This window comes from Drosophila montana, unplaced genomic scaffold, assembly GCF_035044405.1.
Source record: "Drosophila montana isolate Dmon_TW-CO22-7 unplaced genomic scaffold, ASM3504440v1 contig_2666_1, whole genome shotgun sequence".
Lineage (NCBI taxonomy): Eukaryota > Metazoa > Arthropoda > Insecta > Diptera > Drosophilidae > Drosophila > Drosophila montana.
This window is the reverse complement of record NW_026997533.1, coordinates 546,913-562,820: the sequence shown is the minus strand read 5'-3', so window position 1 is coordinate 562,820 and position 15,908 is coordinate 546,913. Positions and strand designations below refer to the sequence as shown.

At 45.0% G+C, this 15,908-nt stretch overlaps 1 protein-coding gene and 1 non-coding gene across 3 annotated transcripts in view; both read left to right on the top strand.

Moving 5' to 3' along the window:
• Ptp10D (Protein tyrosine phosphatase 10D) overlaps nt 1-14,243 on the top strand; it is a 75,690-nt gene extending 61,447 nt beyond the window's left edge. The window contains exons 3-13 of one of the 2 annotated variants that reach the window (XM_064683601.1): nt 1,421-1,670; nt 2,782-3,063; nt 3,258-3,305; nt 4,570-5,242; nt 5,307-5,731; nt 5,798-6,229; nt 7,123-8,520; nt 9,367-10,049; nt 10,133-10,391; nt 10,462-10,590; nt 14,171-14,243. In XM_064683601.1, coding sequence (XP_064539671.1) covers nt 1,421-1,670; nt 2,782-3,063; nt 3,258-3,305; nt 4,570-5,242; nt 5,307-5,731; nt 5,798-6,229; nt 7,123-8,520; nt 9,367-10,049; nt 10,133-10,391; nt 10,462-10,590; nt 14,171-14,202 — 4,611 coding nt within the window. In that variant the 3' untranslated portion in view covers nt 14,203-14,243. The remainder of the gene's footprint in view (nt 1-1,420; nt 1,671-2,781; nt 3,064-3,257; nt 3,306-4,569; nt 5,243-5,306; nt 5,732-5,797; nt 6,230-7,122; nt 8,521-9,366; nt 10,050-10,132; nt 10,392-10,461; nt 10,591-14,170) is intronic. The other variant, XM_064683602.1, reaches the window with a different exon arrangement.
• On the top strand, nt 1,969-2,039 carry TRNAG-GCC (transfer RNA glycine (anticodon GCC)). The gene has a single exon. It is a non-coding gene; the product is annotated as a tRNA-Gly (tRNA).
• Nucleotides 14,244-15,908: the final 1,665 nt, after the last annotated feature.

The window sequence follows — 15,908 nt, the reverse complement described above, 5'->3', positions numbered from 1 at the left end:
CGGGGACTCGTACTCTGGACTGACTTCCTGTCGGATAAATCTAGCCCATCTGCTTATTAACATGCAAAGGATATGTATTCTTAAGTAATACTAGCTAATTTGGGTTTAGCTAATTCTGTGCTAAATCAATCGAACCGTGTTCTTCCTGCGAGCTGCAACCAACGAAAACATCTCCTCTACTTATCCGTATCCATACTTATCCTAGAATATATATTTTATTTAATAACACTTGCTACTCTTCAATTGAGTACAATGTCCACACATGTTGGTCGGGAGCTCGAACCCTGTACTTTCTGCCTGACTCGTGAGTTCGCAGCTCGCAGCCTGACTCATTAGTCCGACTCCTGTTCGATTCATCTCAACAAGTCTGTCAACTGTATTATATATGTGTGTATGTATGTGTGTGTGTGTGTGTGTGTGTGTGTGTGTGTGTGTGAGTGTGTGTGACTGTGTGTGTGTGTACATATGTATGCATGCGTGCTTGTTTTCTAAGACCAAACGCAGACCAAGCTGATTTGTCGCTGTGCTGCAAATTTAAATAAAACGAATTTCTACCAAGTGCTCTCCTCCTCGATTCTCAAGAATTCAAGTAGGCTCTGCAGCTTTTCATGCTAAAAGCTAGTAGTTTAGTGGTTTTTTTTTGTTGGTATTTTTTTTTTGTGTTTTGTTTTGGTGTACATATGTTTGTATGTTTGTATGTTTTTATGTTTGTATGTATGTTTGTAAGTTTTTATGTTTGTATGTATGTATGTATGTTTGTATGTTTTTATGTTTGTATGTATGTATGTATGTTTGTATGTATGTATGTATGTATGTTTGTATGTTTGTATATTTGTATGTTTGTATGTTTGTATGTTTGTATGTTTGTATGTATGTATGTATGTATGTATGTATGTATGTATGTATGTATGTATGTATGTATGTATGTATGTATGTATATATATATGTATGTATGTATGTATGTGTGTGTGTTTGTATATTTGTATGTTTGTATGTTTGTATGTTTGTATGTATGTATGTATGTATGTATGTATGTATGTATGTATGTATGTATGCATGTGTGTATGTATGTATGTATGTATGTATGTATGTATGCATGTGTGTATGTATGTATGTATGTACATATGTATTGCATACATACAAACACACATGCATACATATGTGTATATATATGTAGACAGTGTGAGTGAAATTTGCCAAAGCCCCGTCTTAACGTGCAGCTTCATCACTAAAGGTAACTGCAGTGAAAATATCAGGTTTCTAGCTGTTACGGTTTGGGCTGTACGTTGATCACCAATCAGTCAGTCACTCAATCAGTCAGTCACTCTATCAGTCAGTCAATCAGTCAGTCAAACAGTCAGTCAGTCAAGCCAAACAGTTTAATATAGAGAGAAGCTAACAATTTCTTTTTCTATTACAGCACGCGCATGGCGCCGACCTGGCCATAAGCATACCTAATAATCCGGGCCTGGACGATGGCGCCTCGTATCGTCTGGACTATAGTCCGCCCTTTGGCTATCCGGAGCCAAACACAACAATCGCCTCGCGGGACATTGGCGACGAGATTCAGTTCTCGCGCGCCCTGCCCGGCACCAAATACAATTTCTGGCTCTACTACACAAACTTTACGCATCACGATTGGCTCACCTGGACGGTGACCATAACGACAGGTAAGTCGAACAAAGTGGCAACGCTGTCAGTGAAAAGTTTGCCAGAGCTCAGGAGTTTTTCATTCAAATAGAGAAAAAATGCAACAAAAGTTTATTTTTTCCTATTTTTCCATCAGCTGCTGTCGGTTAATTAATATGTCAGCTTTTATTGGCTGAGAATATGTGAACAAATCATAAATCAAAATGTTGACGTTATTTTTTTTTTATCTGCCAACACTTTTTATTTAATGTTAGCCAGAGCATAAGAGATAGCATTGAGCTTTCATGTAGGCGCCATCTAGGATGCTTTATGTATTAAGCATCGGTGGTTCAGTGGTAGAATGCTCGCCTGCCACGCGGGCGGCCCGGGTTCGATTCCCGGCCGATGCAAACTTCTTTTTTCTATGTTTTGCATTTTTTTATTTACTTTAAATGCTTGATGAGTAATTCTGAGCACTGCCCAAATTCATAAATACGCCCCAGAGGTGTGCGTGTGACAATCACACACACACACACACATGCACACGCTAAAATAGCCACATAAACACGCAGCTGCGTTTTCCCTTAACGCGTTTGCCCCAGCGAACGAAATTTATGAGTAATTTAAATATTTACTATACATACATATGTAAATATAGTTTAATTTCAATAATTGAAAACCCGTTAAGTCGAATAAAAATTGTAATCTCAATGTACACACACACTCTCTCTCTCTCCTTCCTCCGATTTGCCTCTCTTTGCGGCAGCCAATAAAAATGTAGCTGTCAAAAGTAGAAAGTGAAAAATTGCAACGCACAAAAACAAAAACCAGTTGCGCAGCAGCAGTAGCAAAAACAAAATACCAACAAAAAGAAGACGAAAAAAAAAGAGCGTCAGCGAGAGAGAGTGAGGGCGCTTAACTTTGGTGTAGCTAAAAATAGACAACCGACAACAGACAGCAGCGGCAGCGCAGTAGCAGCGGAGCAGCAGCAACGATAGCAGCTCTGCCGCTATAAACAATGTGTTGCCTTAGGGGTAGAATATTTGCATGGTAAACATCGCGTTCGGGTTCGATGCCCGGTTCTACCAAATTTTTATATAATTATTTTTGTTATTATTTTCTTAATTAATATATTTATTTAACTTGTTGCAGCGCCCGATCCGCCTTCCAACTTGTCCGTGCAGGTGCGCAGCGGCAAAAACGCCATCATACTTTGGTCACCGCCCACCCAGGGCAGCTATACGGCATTCAAGATAAAGGTGCTGGGCCTATCGGAGGCATCGAGCAGCTATAACCGCACCTTCCAGGTCAACGACAATACATTCCAGCACAGTGTCAAGGAGCTGACGCCCGGCGCCACATACCAGGTCCAGGCCTACACCATATACGATGGCAAGGAGTCTGTGGCCTATACGAGTCGCAATTTCACGACAAGTAAGTGCAGCCCCGCAATCCCGCCCCCATCAACTTGTTACCTGTGTGGTGTTGGTGCCTAAACTTAACTAAAAAAAAAAAACAACAATATCTCATTCTTCTACTCTCTACCCGAACAAACAAATAACTCTTGTGCTTATACTCGTAATTGTAACTAAAAACTAAAAAAAAATAAATCAAAATAAAACACAAAGGTCGAAGGACGCGACATAAAGAATTGCTGGACATAAAAATCTTGAGAGGTAATGTAATGCCAACATTCCGGGTTCCCCGCTTAAATAGAGCTGCATGCGTAGTTTTAGAAATTCCTTCTTTCCTTTTTTTTTTTTTTTGTTTTCGTTTGCAAACTAACCTCAAAGCTAGCCCGAATTCCCTTTTCAATAGTCCGAAAACAGCCCTGACCTAGCCCCCAAAAAGACCCCCCAAGCTGACCGCTGGCAACGAGCCAAATTCATTTCACTAGCCCCAAATTGCACCCATTCCCTCCCCTCCCTCCCCTCCATTCCCTTCACCCCGCTTAGCTGGCAGACCGCAACAAAGTGCGACTACAGAGAAATTGCTGCAAAAACCAAATGCTGGCTGTCATTTGCACAGTGGTCCATTTCTATGTTTATGCCTTGAATTTCCAACGATCTGGCAGCACTAAATCACATTTTAAGCGCCATTAAGTTGGCTGCGCTTCACGCAAACATGAAGCTCAGCTGATGTTTGGTTAAGTCAAGCTCATATAGAGTTATGATGGGAGATATTTTTATGGTAGAACTTTTCGGACTCGAACCTGACTATGATAATAAATATTACCTTTTAGTAAGCACGCTTTAGTCGGGCGTAACCGACTAGCAGATGCTCTAGAGCCAATGCCAAGCTGCATTTACAAGGATTCTAGCTTACTTCTTTGGACAAATCTTCTCCTGCCCTTTGTCCTCACGTAACTTCGGTCTTTACAGTCCGATCTCTATGAAATTTTCAGGACTTGAATATGGTCAGCTAAAGCTCTAAAAGCGAAAGTTTTTTTTCAGCAATTTGGCTGGGGAACCTTGACAGTTTTATGAAAAGTGATATATTCGTAATCTACATACTTTATACGTAGCTCCTATAATTCTCGAGTTATGCTTAAAAACCTGTTCTCCAGATTAAATTTCAACCATTTTCATGTAGTTAACTGCACACATTTTTGTTTTTAGTGTATATATCTACCCAAAATACCTATACTCACATACTACTAACTAAAGGAAACTAATATTAATAGACACATTTAACTCTAGCCTCTAACCAAGGTGCATGTAAATAGACCAAAGCATTCAACTTGAACTGAGCGCATTTGCTTGAATTTCACACACACCTGCATATATATATATATAGTATATATATCTGTGTGTGTATACTCGCGTAATCTGTATATACCGAAAATCAAATCAGACCAGCTAACACAAAGAAACTTTCAACTTTGTTCTCTCTGTTCCCTTTGGCTGGTTGCCCTTCCGTCCGGTTGATTGTGCGCCGCAGAGCCGAATACGCCGGGTAAATTCATTGTGTGGTTTCGGAATGAGACAACGCTGTTGGTGCTGTGGCAGCCGCCGTATCCGGCGGGTATATACACCCACTACAAGGTGTCGATAGAGCCGCCCGATGCCAATGACAGTGTGCTGTATGTGGAGAAGGAGGGCGAGCCGCCGGGTCCGGCGCAGGCGGCCTTCAAGGGACTCGTGCCGGGACGTGCCTACAATATATCCGTGCAGACGATGTCCGAGGATGAGATATCGCTGCCGACGACCGCACAATATCGTACGGTGCCGTTGCGTCCTTTAAACGTGACCTTCGACAAGGACTTTATAACATCGAACTCGTTCCGGGTGCTCTGGGAGGCGCCCAAGGGCGTCTCCGAGTTCGACAAGTATCAGGTCTCGGTGGCGACCACCCGACGTCAGTCGACAGTCGCCCGCAGCAACGAACCGATCGCCTACTTTGATTTCCGCGACATCGCCGAGCCGGGCAAGACCTTCAATGTGATTGTGAAGACCGTATCCGGCAAGGTTACCTCATGGCCCGCCACGGGCGATGTCACCCTGCGTCCATTGCCCGTTCGCAATTTGCGCAGCTTCAATGATGACAAGACCAACACGATGATCATAACCTGGGAGGCGGATGCGGCCAGCACACAGGACGAGTATCGCATTGTGTAAGTAGCTACGGAAACCTTACTTTAAATCTGACTGCAAAATCCTCTTGCGTCTTCCTTTTAGCTACCACGAGCTGGAGACATTCAATGGCGACACGAGCACCCTGACCACGGACCGGACACGTTTCACCCTGGAGAGCCTTTTGCCGGGCCGCAACTATTCGCTCTCTGTGCAGGCGGTGTCCAAGAAAATGGAATCGAACGAGACGAGCATCTTTGTGGTGACGCGACCATCGTCGCCCATCATTGAGGATCTGAAGAGCATACGCATGGGCCTGAACATCAGCTGGAAGAGCGATGTCAATTCCAAGCAGGAGCAGTATGAGGTCCTCTACTCGCGCAACGGCACCAGCGAGGTGCGCACTTTAATCACCAAGGAGTCCCGTTTGGTCATCAAGAACCTACAGCCGGGCGCCGGCTACGAGCTCAAGGTCTTTGCCGTCAGTCACGAGCTGCGCAGCGAGCCGCACGCCTACTTCCAGGCGGTCTGTAAGTGTTAACAACAACCATCCGATATTCCCGCTATAATTCCCAACTAATCGCATCCGCTTTCAGTTCCCAATCCGCCGCGCAACATGACCATCGAAACGGTGCGCAGCAATTCGGTGCTGGTCCATTGGTCGCCGCCGGAAAGCGGCGAATTTACGGAATATTCCATACGCTATCGCACGGACAGCGAACAGCAGTGGGTGCGCCTGCCCAGCGTCCGATCCACGGAGGCCGACATCACCGACATGACCAAGGGCGAGAAGTACACCATACAGGTCAACACGGTTAGCTTCGGCGTCGAGAGTCCCAATCCGCAGGAGGTGAACACAACCGTGCCACCGAACCCGGTCTCCAACATCATACAGCTAGTCGATTCGCGGAATATAACGCTGGAGTGGCCCAAGCCGGAGGGTCGTGTCGAATCCTATATCCTAAAATGGTGGCCCAGCGACAATCCCACGCGCGTGCAAACCAAAAACGTCTCGGAGAACAAGTCAGGTAAGTCGGGGACTAAAAAGGCTAAGCTATGCTTATTAGGTTAACAAAGAAAGCAAGGCTATTAGGAAGCAAGGATATTATTCCAAGAACAAAGGTTGGGCAATAGGGAAGTAAGATGTAGTCTAGCCTAGGCAATGCTTGAGTCAGTCAAAGCAACTGGAAAGAAGATTCAAGTCTAAGGTGGGAAAAAGAAAATAACTTAGTCTAAAATTGCATACAAAAGGCAAAAGAAGAAATGCTTCTTATGGAAGAAGACTTTAAAATGTGAGTAAAACAGGGGTAAATCCATGAAATTAGGTACAACAATTTTGAAGTATAAGAATCAGGATAGTAAAAAAAGAAGAAAGGCACAAGATGAAGAATTTATTACAACTGGCATTCCCTCCAAGAATGTGTTGACAGGGCCTAGGATGTTCCAGTTCCAGAAAAAAAGGTACTCAAAGTCTTAGAACCTATAGTAAAAATTTCAGTCAATTAAGACTGAGCGCTTTCGAGAAAGGGAATTGGTCTGATAAAGCAGGGTGGCATCAAAAAAGGGGGCTTCACTTGATGTACAAGAGGAAAGGGGACGCAGCCGCTGAGAAAATAAACGCTTGTCGTAGGAAGTCCTTGGGCTAAGTATATCCAGGTAAAGAGAGTCTAGAATAATATAGAATTCAGGCTAAAATGGCAGGGTTTAAAAAAGTAACAAGCTAAAAGACAAATGAGCCTAGTCTAGGTAAAGGTTTTGCAGAGAAGGAACTATTTCTGGTATAAGTACAGTTCAAGACTAAGAAAGTCATTTATTCCAAGAGTAAATAAGGAACAAACCTTCGGAAGTTTAACTAGATAATTTAAGCAGTTTATCTCTATGTTTGTGCTTTACTAACTCTCTCCCTCTGTCTTCCACACAGCTGATGATTTATCTACAGTCCGGGTTCTGATTGGAGACCTGATGCCGGGTGTACAGTACAAATTCGATATACAGACGACCTCGTATGGCATACTGTCGGGCATAACGAGCCTCTATCCGCGCACCATGCCGCTCATCCAGTCCGACGTGGTGGTGGCCAACGGCGAGAAGGAGGACGAACGGGACACTATAACGCTGAGCTATACACCGACGCCGCAGTCATCGTCCAAGTTCGATATCTATCGCTTCTCGCTGGGCGATGCGGAGATCAAGGAGCAGGAGAAGCTGGCCAACGATACGGACCGCAAGGTGACCTTCACCGGCCTGATACCGGGTCGCCTCTACAACATAACCGTGTGGACGGTGAGCGGGGGCGTCGCCAGCTTGCCCATCCAGCGACAGGATCGCCTCTATCCAGAGCCCATCACCCAGCTGCACGCAACAAATATCACGGACACGGAAATATCGCTGCGCTGGGATCTGCCCAAGGGCGAGTACAATGACTTCGATATCGCCTACCTTACGGCCGACAATCTGCTCGCCCAGAACATGACCACACGCAACGAGATCACGATCAGCGACCTGCGTCCGCATCGCAATTACACATTTACCGTGGTCGTACGCTCCGGCACGGAGTCCTCGGTGCTGCGCAGCAGTGCCCCGCTCTCGGCCAGCTTTACCACCAACGAGGCGGTGCCGGGTCGCGTGGAACGCTTCCATCCGATGGATGTCCAGCCCAGCGAGATCAACTTTGAGTGGTCGCTGCCCTCCAGCGAGGCGAACGGCGTCATTCGACAGTTCTCGATTGCGTATGTGAACATCAATAATGCAACGGATGCGGGCATGCAGGACTTTGATTCCGAGGAATCCTTTGGCGTCATCAAAAACCTGAAGCCCGGCGAGACGTACGTGTTTAAAATACAAGCGAAGACCGCGATTGGCTACGGCCCGGAGCGGGAATACAAGCAAACGATGCCCATATTGGCGCCGCCGCGACCCGCCACCCAGGTGGTGCCCACCGAGGTGTACCGCAGCTCGTCGACCATACAGATACGCTTCCGGAAGAACTACTTCTCGGACCAGAACGGACAGGTGCGAATGTACACGATCATTGTGGCCGAGGATGATGCCAAGAATGCCTCCGGCCTCGAGATGCCCAGCTGGCTGGACGTACAGTCGTACAGCGTCTGGTTGCCCTACCAGGCCATCGATCCGTATTACCCGTTCGAGAATCGTTCCGTTGAGGACTTTACCATCGGCACCGAGAACTGTGACAATCACAAAATCGGCTACTGCAATGGACCCCTCAAATCCGGCACCACCTATCGCGTCAAGGTGCGCGCCTTTACCGGACCCGACAAGTTCACCGACACGGCCTACAGTTTTCCCATACAAACCGGTGAGTGGGCAAGTCCCTGCAGGAATAAGGGTTGACTGATTGACTGACTGACTGACTGATTGATGATCAATCCCCTTAGCTACAAACCGGTGAGTGGGCAAGTGCCTGAAGGAATAAAGAGTAGGTCGACTAGGTCAGTTCATGGGAGTAGCTTGTTAACTGAGTTCCTAAGAGGTCCTTTAGGGGTTGACTGACTGACTGTTAGACTGACTGACTGACTGATTGATGATAAATTCCCAGCTAGACGGAGACTTGAAGACTCGCATACACATAGAAAATTTCATAGAGCACACTTACTTTCTTGACGGGAAATCTGTTTAGCTGGAAGTAGGGGTTAAAAGTAGGTGGACAAATATTTAATCACCAGAAAGTAAGTGCACCCTTTGGACGGAAGAGAAATGAAGAAAATTCCAAGCACATGAATTGAGCCTTAAGGAAGTTGGAAAAGCCCTTCATTATCAGGGACTTGGGTCGTCTCAATAAAAACGATGATGCAACTAATGGAACAAGATCAAGGAGCTGACGTTGAGGCTCCTATCACATGTAGAGACTGTAAGCTGGAGGTTAGCTTAGTCTTTCAGCTTGTAGATTAGATCAATTGAACAAAGACCTTGGCGTTAGACCCAATCGAAACTCAGGCTAAGCTAAAACCTTGAACTAATTGAGCTGCGTGTTTTATTTAATCCCATTCTGTTATAATCTATGTCTTGCCTGTTGCATGTTCTATGATCCTGCATCATAGAACTGCTGAGCTCGCCGGGTAAGCTGTCGTCCGGCATAAAAGCCAATGCTATTTCCATTTTACATACCCCAGCTAACTTCTTGGCTTCAATGCTCTCTTTGCAGATCAAGACAATACCTCGTTGATTGTGGCCATAACGGTGCCGATGACCATAATCCTGGTGCTGTTGGTCACGTTGGTTTTCTACAAGCGACGCCGCAACAATTGCCGCAAGACCACCAAGGACTCGCGCGCCAATGATAACATGTCCCTGCCGGACAGCGTCATCGAACAGAATCGCCCCATTTTGATTAAGAACTTTGCGGAGCATTATCGCTTGATGTCCGCCGACTCGGACTTCCGTTTCAGCGAGGAGTTCGAGGAGCTGAAGCATGTCGGCCGGGATCAGCCCTGCACGTTTGCCGATCTGCCCTGCAATCGGCCCAAGAATCGCTTCACCAACATTTTACCCTACGATCATTCGCGCTTTAAGCTGCAGCCCGTCGACGATGACGAGGGCTCCGACTATATCAATGCCAACTATGTGCCCGGGCACAATTCGCCCCGCGAATTCATTGTCACCCAAGGACCGCTGCATTCCACACGCGACGACTTCTGGCGCATGTGCTGGGAGAGCAACTCGCGGGCGATTGTCATGCTGACCCGCTGCTTCGAGAAGGGCCGCGAGAAGTGCGACCAATATTGGCCCAACGATACGGTGCCCGTATTCTACGGCGACATCAAGGTCCAAATACTCAACGACAGCCACTACGCCGATTGGGTGATGACCGAGTTCATGTTGTGTCGGGTAAGTACCTAGGACTTTTCCCACCCAGCTGTCTCACTCACTTCCTCTCTCCCTCGCTCTCTCTCTCTCTCTCTTGATTATAGGGCAGCGAGCAGCGGATTTTGCGTCACTTCCATTTCATCACCTGGCCAGATTTTGGCGTACCAAATCCTCCACAGACCCTGGTGCGTTTCGTGCGCGCGTTCCGGGATCGAATCGGTGCCGAGCAGCGTCCCATATTGGTGCACTGCAGCGCTGGCGTTGGCAGATCGGGCACCTTCATCACATTGGATCGCATTCTGCAGCAGATCAACACGTCCGACTATGTGGACATCTTCGGCATTGTCTATGCCATGCGCAAGGGTAAGCCCACAAGTCCAGCCCAACCTTCATATCTAAAGCTCTAAATCATCTCTCTCTCTCTCTCTCGCAGAGCGCGTTTGGATGGTGCAAACGGAGCAGCAGTACATTTGCATACACCAGTGCCTGCTGGCGGTGCTCGAGGGCAAGGAGAACATTGTCGGTCCCGCCCGAGTCATGGACGACAACGAGGGCTTCGAAGGTAGGTGCCGTCCTTCGCGTCCTTCCCGTCATCCCACGTTGGATCCATCTTGTTGCCTGGTGCTGGTTGCGCTCGTTGCGAACGCCTCGTTTTAACACTAACTGATTAAATCTATGCCATGCTCTGTTCACAAACTGAACAATTTATGAGTACCCCAGCCGAAGGTACACGACCGAAAGATACCCTGTACTCACGCAACGGATAAAGGTTGGCCAAAAGTGAAAGGTTCTTGGTCTGTCTAGACTATCTGAAAGCCCACATAACACATTTGATTACTCTAGCGCTCATAATCTCAAAATCGATAATCGATAATTCGATAATCGATATTTATCGAATAGCCAAGAGATTGGTTTAGTTCAGTTTCCGGCTGGAAATCCAAGCCTTGCAAGCATACTCTTGTATGCCCGCATCAGAAAAAGTGTGTAGATAGTTGTGCCACGCCCACTAAGGTGTTTCGAAAATCGGTTAACTATATGTGTGACAGTTTTAGAGCTAGATTTATGGAAACCTGATAGCTAGTCTGTGGGTTCAGCTCAAAAGTTCTTAGCTCTTCATCATCATCCTCCATCCAATCACAGTTGGGAAGTCACTTCTTTGTGCTCACAGTTTTGGAGGCACAGTCCTTTTAGGACAAGAGGACTCTGCCCTCAATCAAATGCCTTGCCTTGGGTAGTCGATAAATCGATAGATATCGATATCTAGCCAGACAATTCACTTAAATTTCGAAATGTGCGTTATTATTAAACTTCAAAGTGTTAAATCTGTTCGTTATCGATAACTATCGATAGTCATAAATCGTAGATGAGGTGAGATCTAGAGAAAGCACAGTTCATATGCAGGTTAGGGATATGGATATGTGAATGGATCGAGCGCAATTCCACTCTTCCCCTGAAGATTCTTTAATAGTTTTAACACGATATCGATAAATATCGATAGTTAGAGATGGTAGATTATGAGCGCTAGAGACAGCTCATTAAATTATGTAGGTATGAGGTATAGACATGTGTGAATTCTTCGCCTTGGAAAAGTTATCGATGCACGTTCATCAACTGGAGATTATTTCAGTGTTAAATCAGTTCGATATCGATAAATATCGATAGTCATATATCGTAGGTTTTGAGAGCTAGAGACAGCACGGCTAATATGTGTGTTTGGAATATGGACAAGTGTGGATCGAGCGTCATTCCAGTCTTTCCCCTCAAGGCTCTTCAAGCCTCCTTGATGAAGTTATCGATATGTTTAGCAGACTTGGAAAAGTTATCGATATGCTTATCAGGCTCAGGCCACATTTGTCTCAGAGACCGTCAACTTCAATCAGAGAATGCATTAAATTTGTAAAAGCAGGGTATCTGGCGCGTCGTGTTGACTCTCACCTGCAGAGAGCAGAGCATGGCGCAGTCGGTGGCACTCGACTGGAATTGTTTTTCTTATTTATTTTTGGTGCTGGGTGCGAAAACATGACTAACCAAAATGCAAATTTCTTCTAACACACACACACCCACACACACACGAATACACACGCATACACACGTACGTACGTTGTTCTGGTGTGGGACAGGCGGCGGAGATGGTCAGCTGGAGGAGCATGGCGCCATCGTGGCCACCATCGAGGATCATCTGCAGCTGCAGCTGCAACAGGCCGAGGCGGAGGCGATCGACGACGCGAATGCCGCAATTATTCACGACGATCAGCAGCCGCTCACGAACAGCTTCGGGTTGGGCGTCGGGATGGGAATGGGAATGGGAATGGGGATGGGGATGGGTATGGGGATGGGTCTAGGTTTGGGATTGGGTCATGGAATGGCGACGAACTCGATGAGCTCGTTCGGCGTGGTCGAGGGGCCGGACAGATGACATTCGGCGGCCGTCAATCAGAGCGAGAACAACAATTCGGTTGTGATCGTTCTGGTTGACAACAAGCCCAGCTCGATGATCTGCAAGGAGGGCAGCCGCGTGGACATCGATTCGGGCAGCAGCCGGGAGCCGCCGCAGACAATTATGACCAATTCGCTGACATTGGGCAATGGCTACAATACGCTCCAGCACAGACGCAAATCCCAATTGATCACATTCAGCGCCAGCTCCTGTGATATCAAGAACAGTCTCAGTCACGAGCTAATCCCAACTGGCGGGCGAAACAATGTGCGGCTCAGCTTTGCCGAGGAGGAGCCCAGGCCGACTCTCGACGAGGATGTCTATCGGCGGCGATCGCTCGAGCTGGGCGTGGAGCTGCAGCTCAAGGAGCAAATGGCCGAGCAGCAGCACCACGAACAGGATGTGCAGGAGGAGCAGGAGCAGGAGGAAGAGGAGGACGAACAGGAGGAGGAGGATCAGGAGGAGGAGGAGGACGAACAGGAGGAAGATCAGGAGGAGGATCCGGAGGAGGAGGTGCCGGAAGATGTGCTCTACATGCACGACGAATTCGAGACGCACATCGACGCCAAATCGAACAATGCCAACGATGACAGCGGCGGCGGCAGCTACGAGGATTCCCATGCGCTGCACAGCTCGCTCGGCGGCAGCAATCGCAACAGCTTGGAGAAGGACGACGATGACATCGAGGTGGATGTCATCAGCACCGATGTCAGCTGCTATGACCAGCTCCTGGGCAACTCCTCGGCTCCAGCCGATGGCGAGGACATTGCCACGCTCATCGGCGACGCGGACAGCTACAACAAGCTGGGGGGCAAGTTGGGGGGCGGAGCTCCTCCTGCTCCTGCTGCTGGTTCTGGTTCTGGTTGTGGGTCTGGTCTCGGTCTCGGTCTGGGTCTGGGTCTGGGTCTGGGGGGTGTGTCCAATCTGGCTGCACTGGAGCCAGCTGGAGGCAGCAGCGGCGGCGGTGGCGGCATCATCTATGCCAATCCTTTTATGGGTTTGTAATATTTCACGCTCTCTCTCTCTCTCTCTCTTGCATGCTAGCTCCCTCTCTCTCTCTCTCTCTCTCTTTTCACTGCATGTGTCTCTTCTCAGAGTTGCGTTTTGTGTTCCTTGTACTTGTTGTTGTAGCTGTTGCATGCCATCCACGCTTCATTAATTATTTGATTTATTATTATTATTATTATTATTATAATTATTATTTTATGCCCTTGCAGTCCATTAAATTGGGGCCTGTTTCACAGCTTTTGCCAAATTGGAAACTGGGCTGATTTTTAAAGCTCCTCATTATACGGGAAAAATGGGTGAAAAAGTTAAATTTCAGTTTTTCTGGCTCAAACTCAATTCCAGAGATCTTTGCAAGAGTTCATTTGAGGCTTATTTCACAGCTTTTGCCGTATTCACGCGCTTGAGTGGAAACTGGGCTCATTATACGGGGAAAATGGGTGGAAATTCCAGTTTTTTTGTAGTTTTTTTATTCTAAAAACCTGCTCATTAATATGTTTAATATTTAATATGTTTACCTGATCTGCTTGAGAATGGAATTGTATATAAATATACCTTTATATAGCTTTATATATAATTTCTGCAAGGGTATTCAAACTTCGGCACATCGAAGTTCATTTTGTTGCCTTTGGTTTTAATTTTGTGTTAAATGTTTTGAAAATTTGATAACAATTGCTAATATTTTGTTTAATGCTTGCAGATGACGAGGGCATCGCGGAGTCGGGCATGTAAAAAAAGCAGCCGAGCCAGAGGAAAGAAATACGCCCCGCCCCGCCACGCCCCGCCCCGCAGAGCTCTTCCATCCCCCCCACCCCCCCACCCGATGAATCCATGTGGCAAAACTACATAATTAAATTTACTTAAGGCAACGCTTGATATTATTCTCGATATGGCATATACATATATATGTATATATATCTTCCATATACATGTATATATATATATATATAGTACTACGTCTGGATTGGATGTGCTATATATATAGACAGCCACTTTTTATATATATATATATGTATGACAAATATTAAAAAAAATATTATCAATTAAATTAAAGATCTGTTGTGTAAACCGATTCGAAGGTGCGACCAAATACATATACATATATATATATGTATATATATATGTATTATATGCATATGTGTATCGGTCAAGCTATTGAGTTCGTGCTGCAGCACAGGCAACTATATACCCTTTCTATATATACATATATATATATCTATCTATATATATACCTATACATATACATATATCAATCCAATCCTGTATTGTCTAATGGATACTACCGATATTATTATAACTGACAACATATTTTTATTGCTAGCCACAATTTTTTGTAATGTTATATATACATACATATATATATACCTATATATATATATATACCTATATGTAACTTCCAATTTTTGTACACTAAATGTTAGTTGAGAAAAAGAAAAAACAAAAACAGAAGAAAAAAAAAAAAGGAGCGCCAAACGGTTTTTTTTATATACATATACTATATATACTTGAAATAAGCTAAACATTAAATAACTAAAAGAAAATCAAGAAAATAAGCTCTGCTTGATCACATACACGATATATATATATACATATATATATATATACATAGCACATACATGTGTACATATACGTAAAATGTATGTAAAAATTGCAATAATTCAGTTACATAGTTTTAAACAGAAAACCAACATGTTGCAGCATCTAATTTGTAGTCTATTGCTATTATTATTATTATTATTTTTTTTTTTTCGTAAACTATATGATATTATCAACGATATATAAACAAAATCTTTGTATATGTGTGTAATTTTGATGTACGTATGTGCTACTTTAATATTGTTTAATTATATAGAATTTTATTTAAAAAAAAAAAAAAACAAACAAAAAACAGAGTCAAACATTTTGTGTTTATTTTTTACTTTCAATAAATACAATTTAAAGCTTTTCGTTTAACATCAAACATGGCAGGCTAACAGCGCCAGGTGCTGTTAATGCGCTGGCGCTGTTAGCTTAGCAGACACAAATCACTTAACAGAAGCCGTACACCGAGCAATTACAACAACAACAACAAAAAACAAATGACCAACGCATTTCAGCAAAGGCGATAATCATTTACACAGCAGAACAAAGACATAAGATAAACACAAATAACTTGCATTGTTTTTGGTTTTTTGCATGTATGCATATGTACTGTAACAGAACAGTATGTTAAGGTAGAGTCTGTAGCTTAACAGTAAGCTAATTAACATAAGCAATTAGCCGGTGCCAAATCACATACACACACACACACACACACACAGAGAGACACACGCATACACATACACAAAAGTAGCAGCTATAGCAGTAACTAAACTAACGGTAACAATAACAATTTAGCAATAGCGAAAAACAACAAATATAGTAAAATTTCAGTTGCCAGCACAATTTGTTCCAGCTTA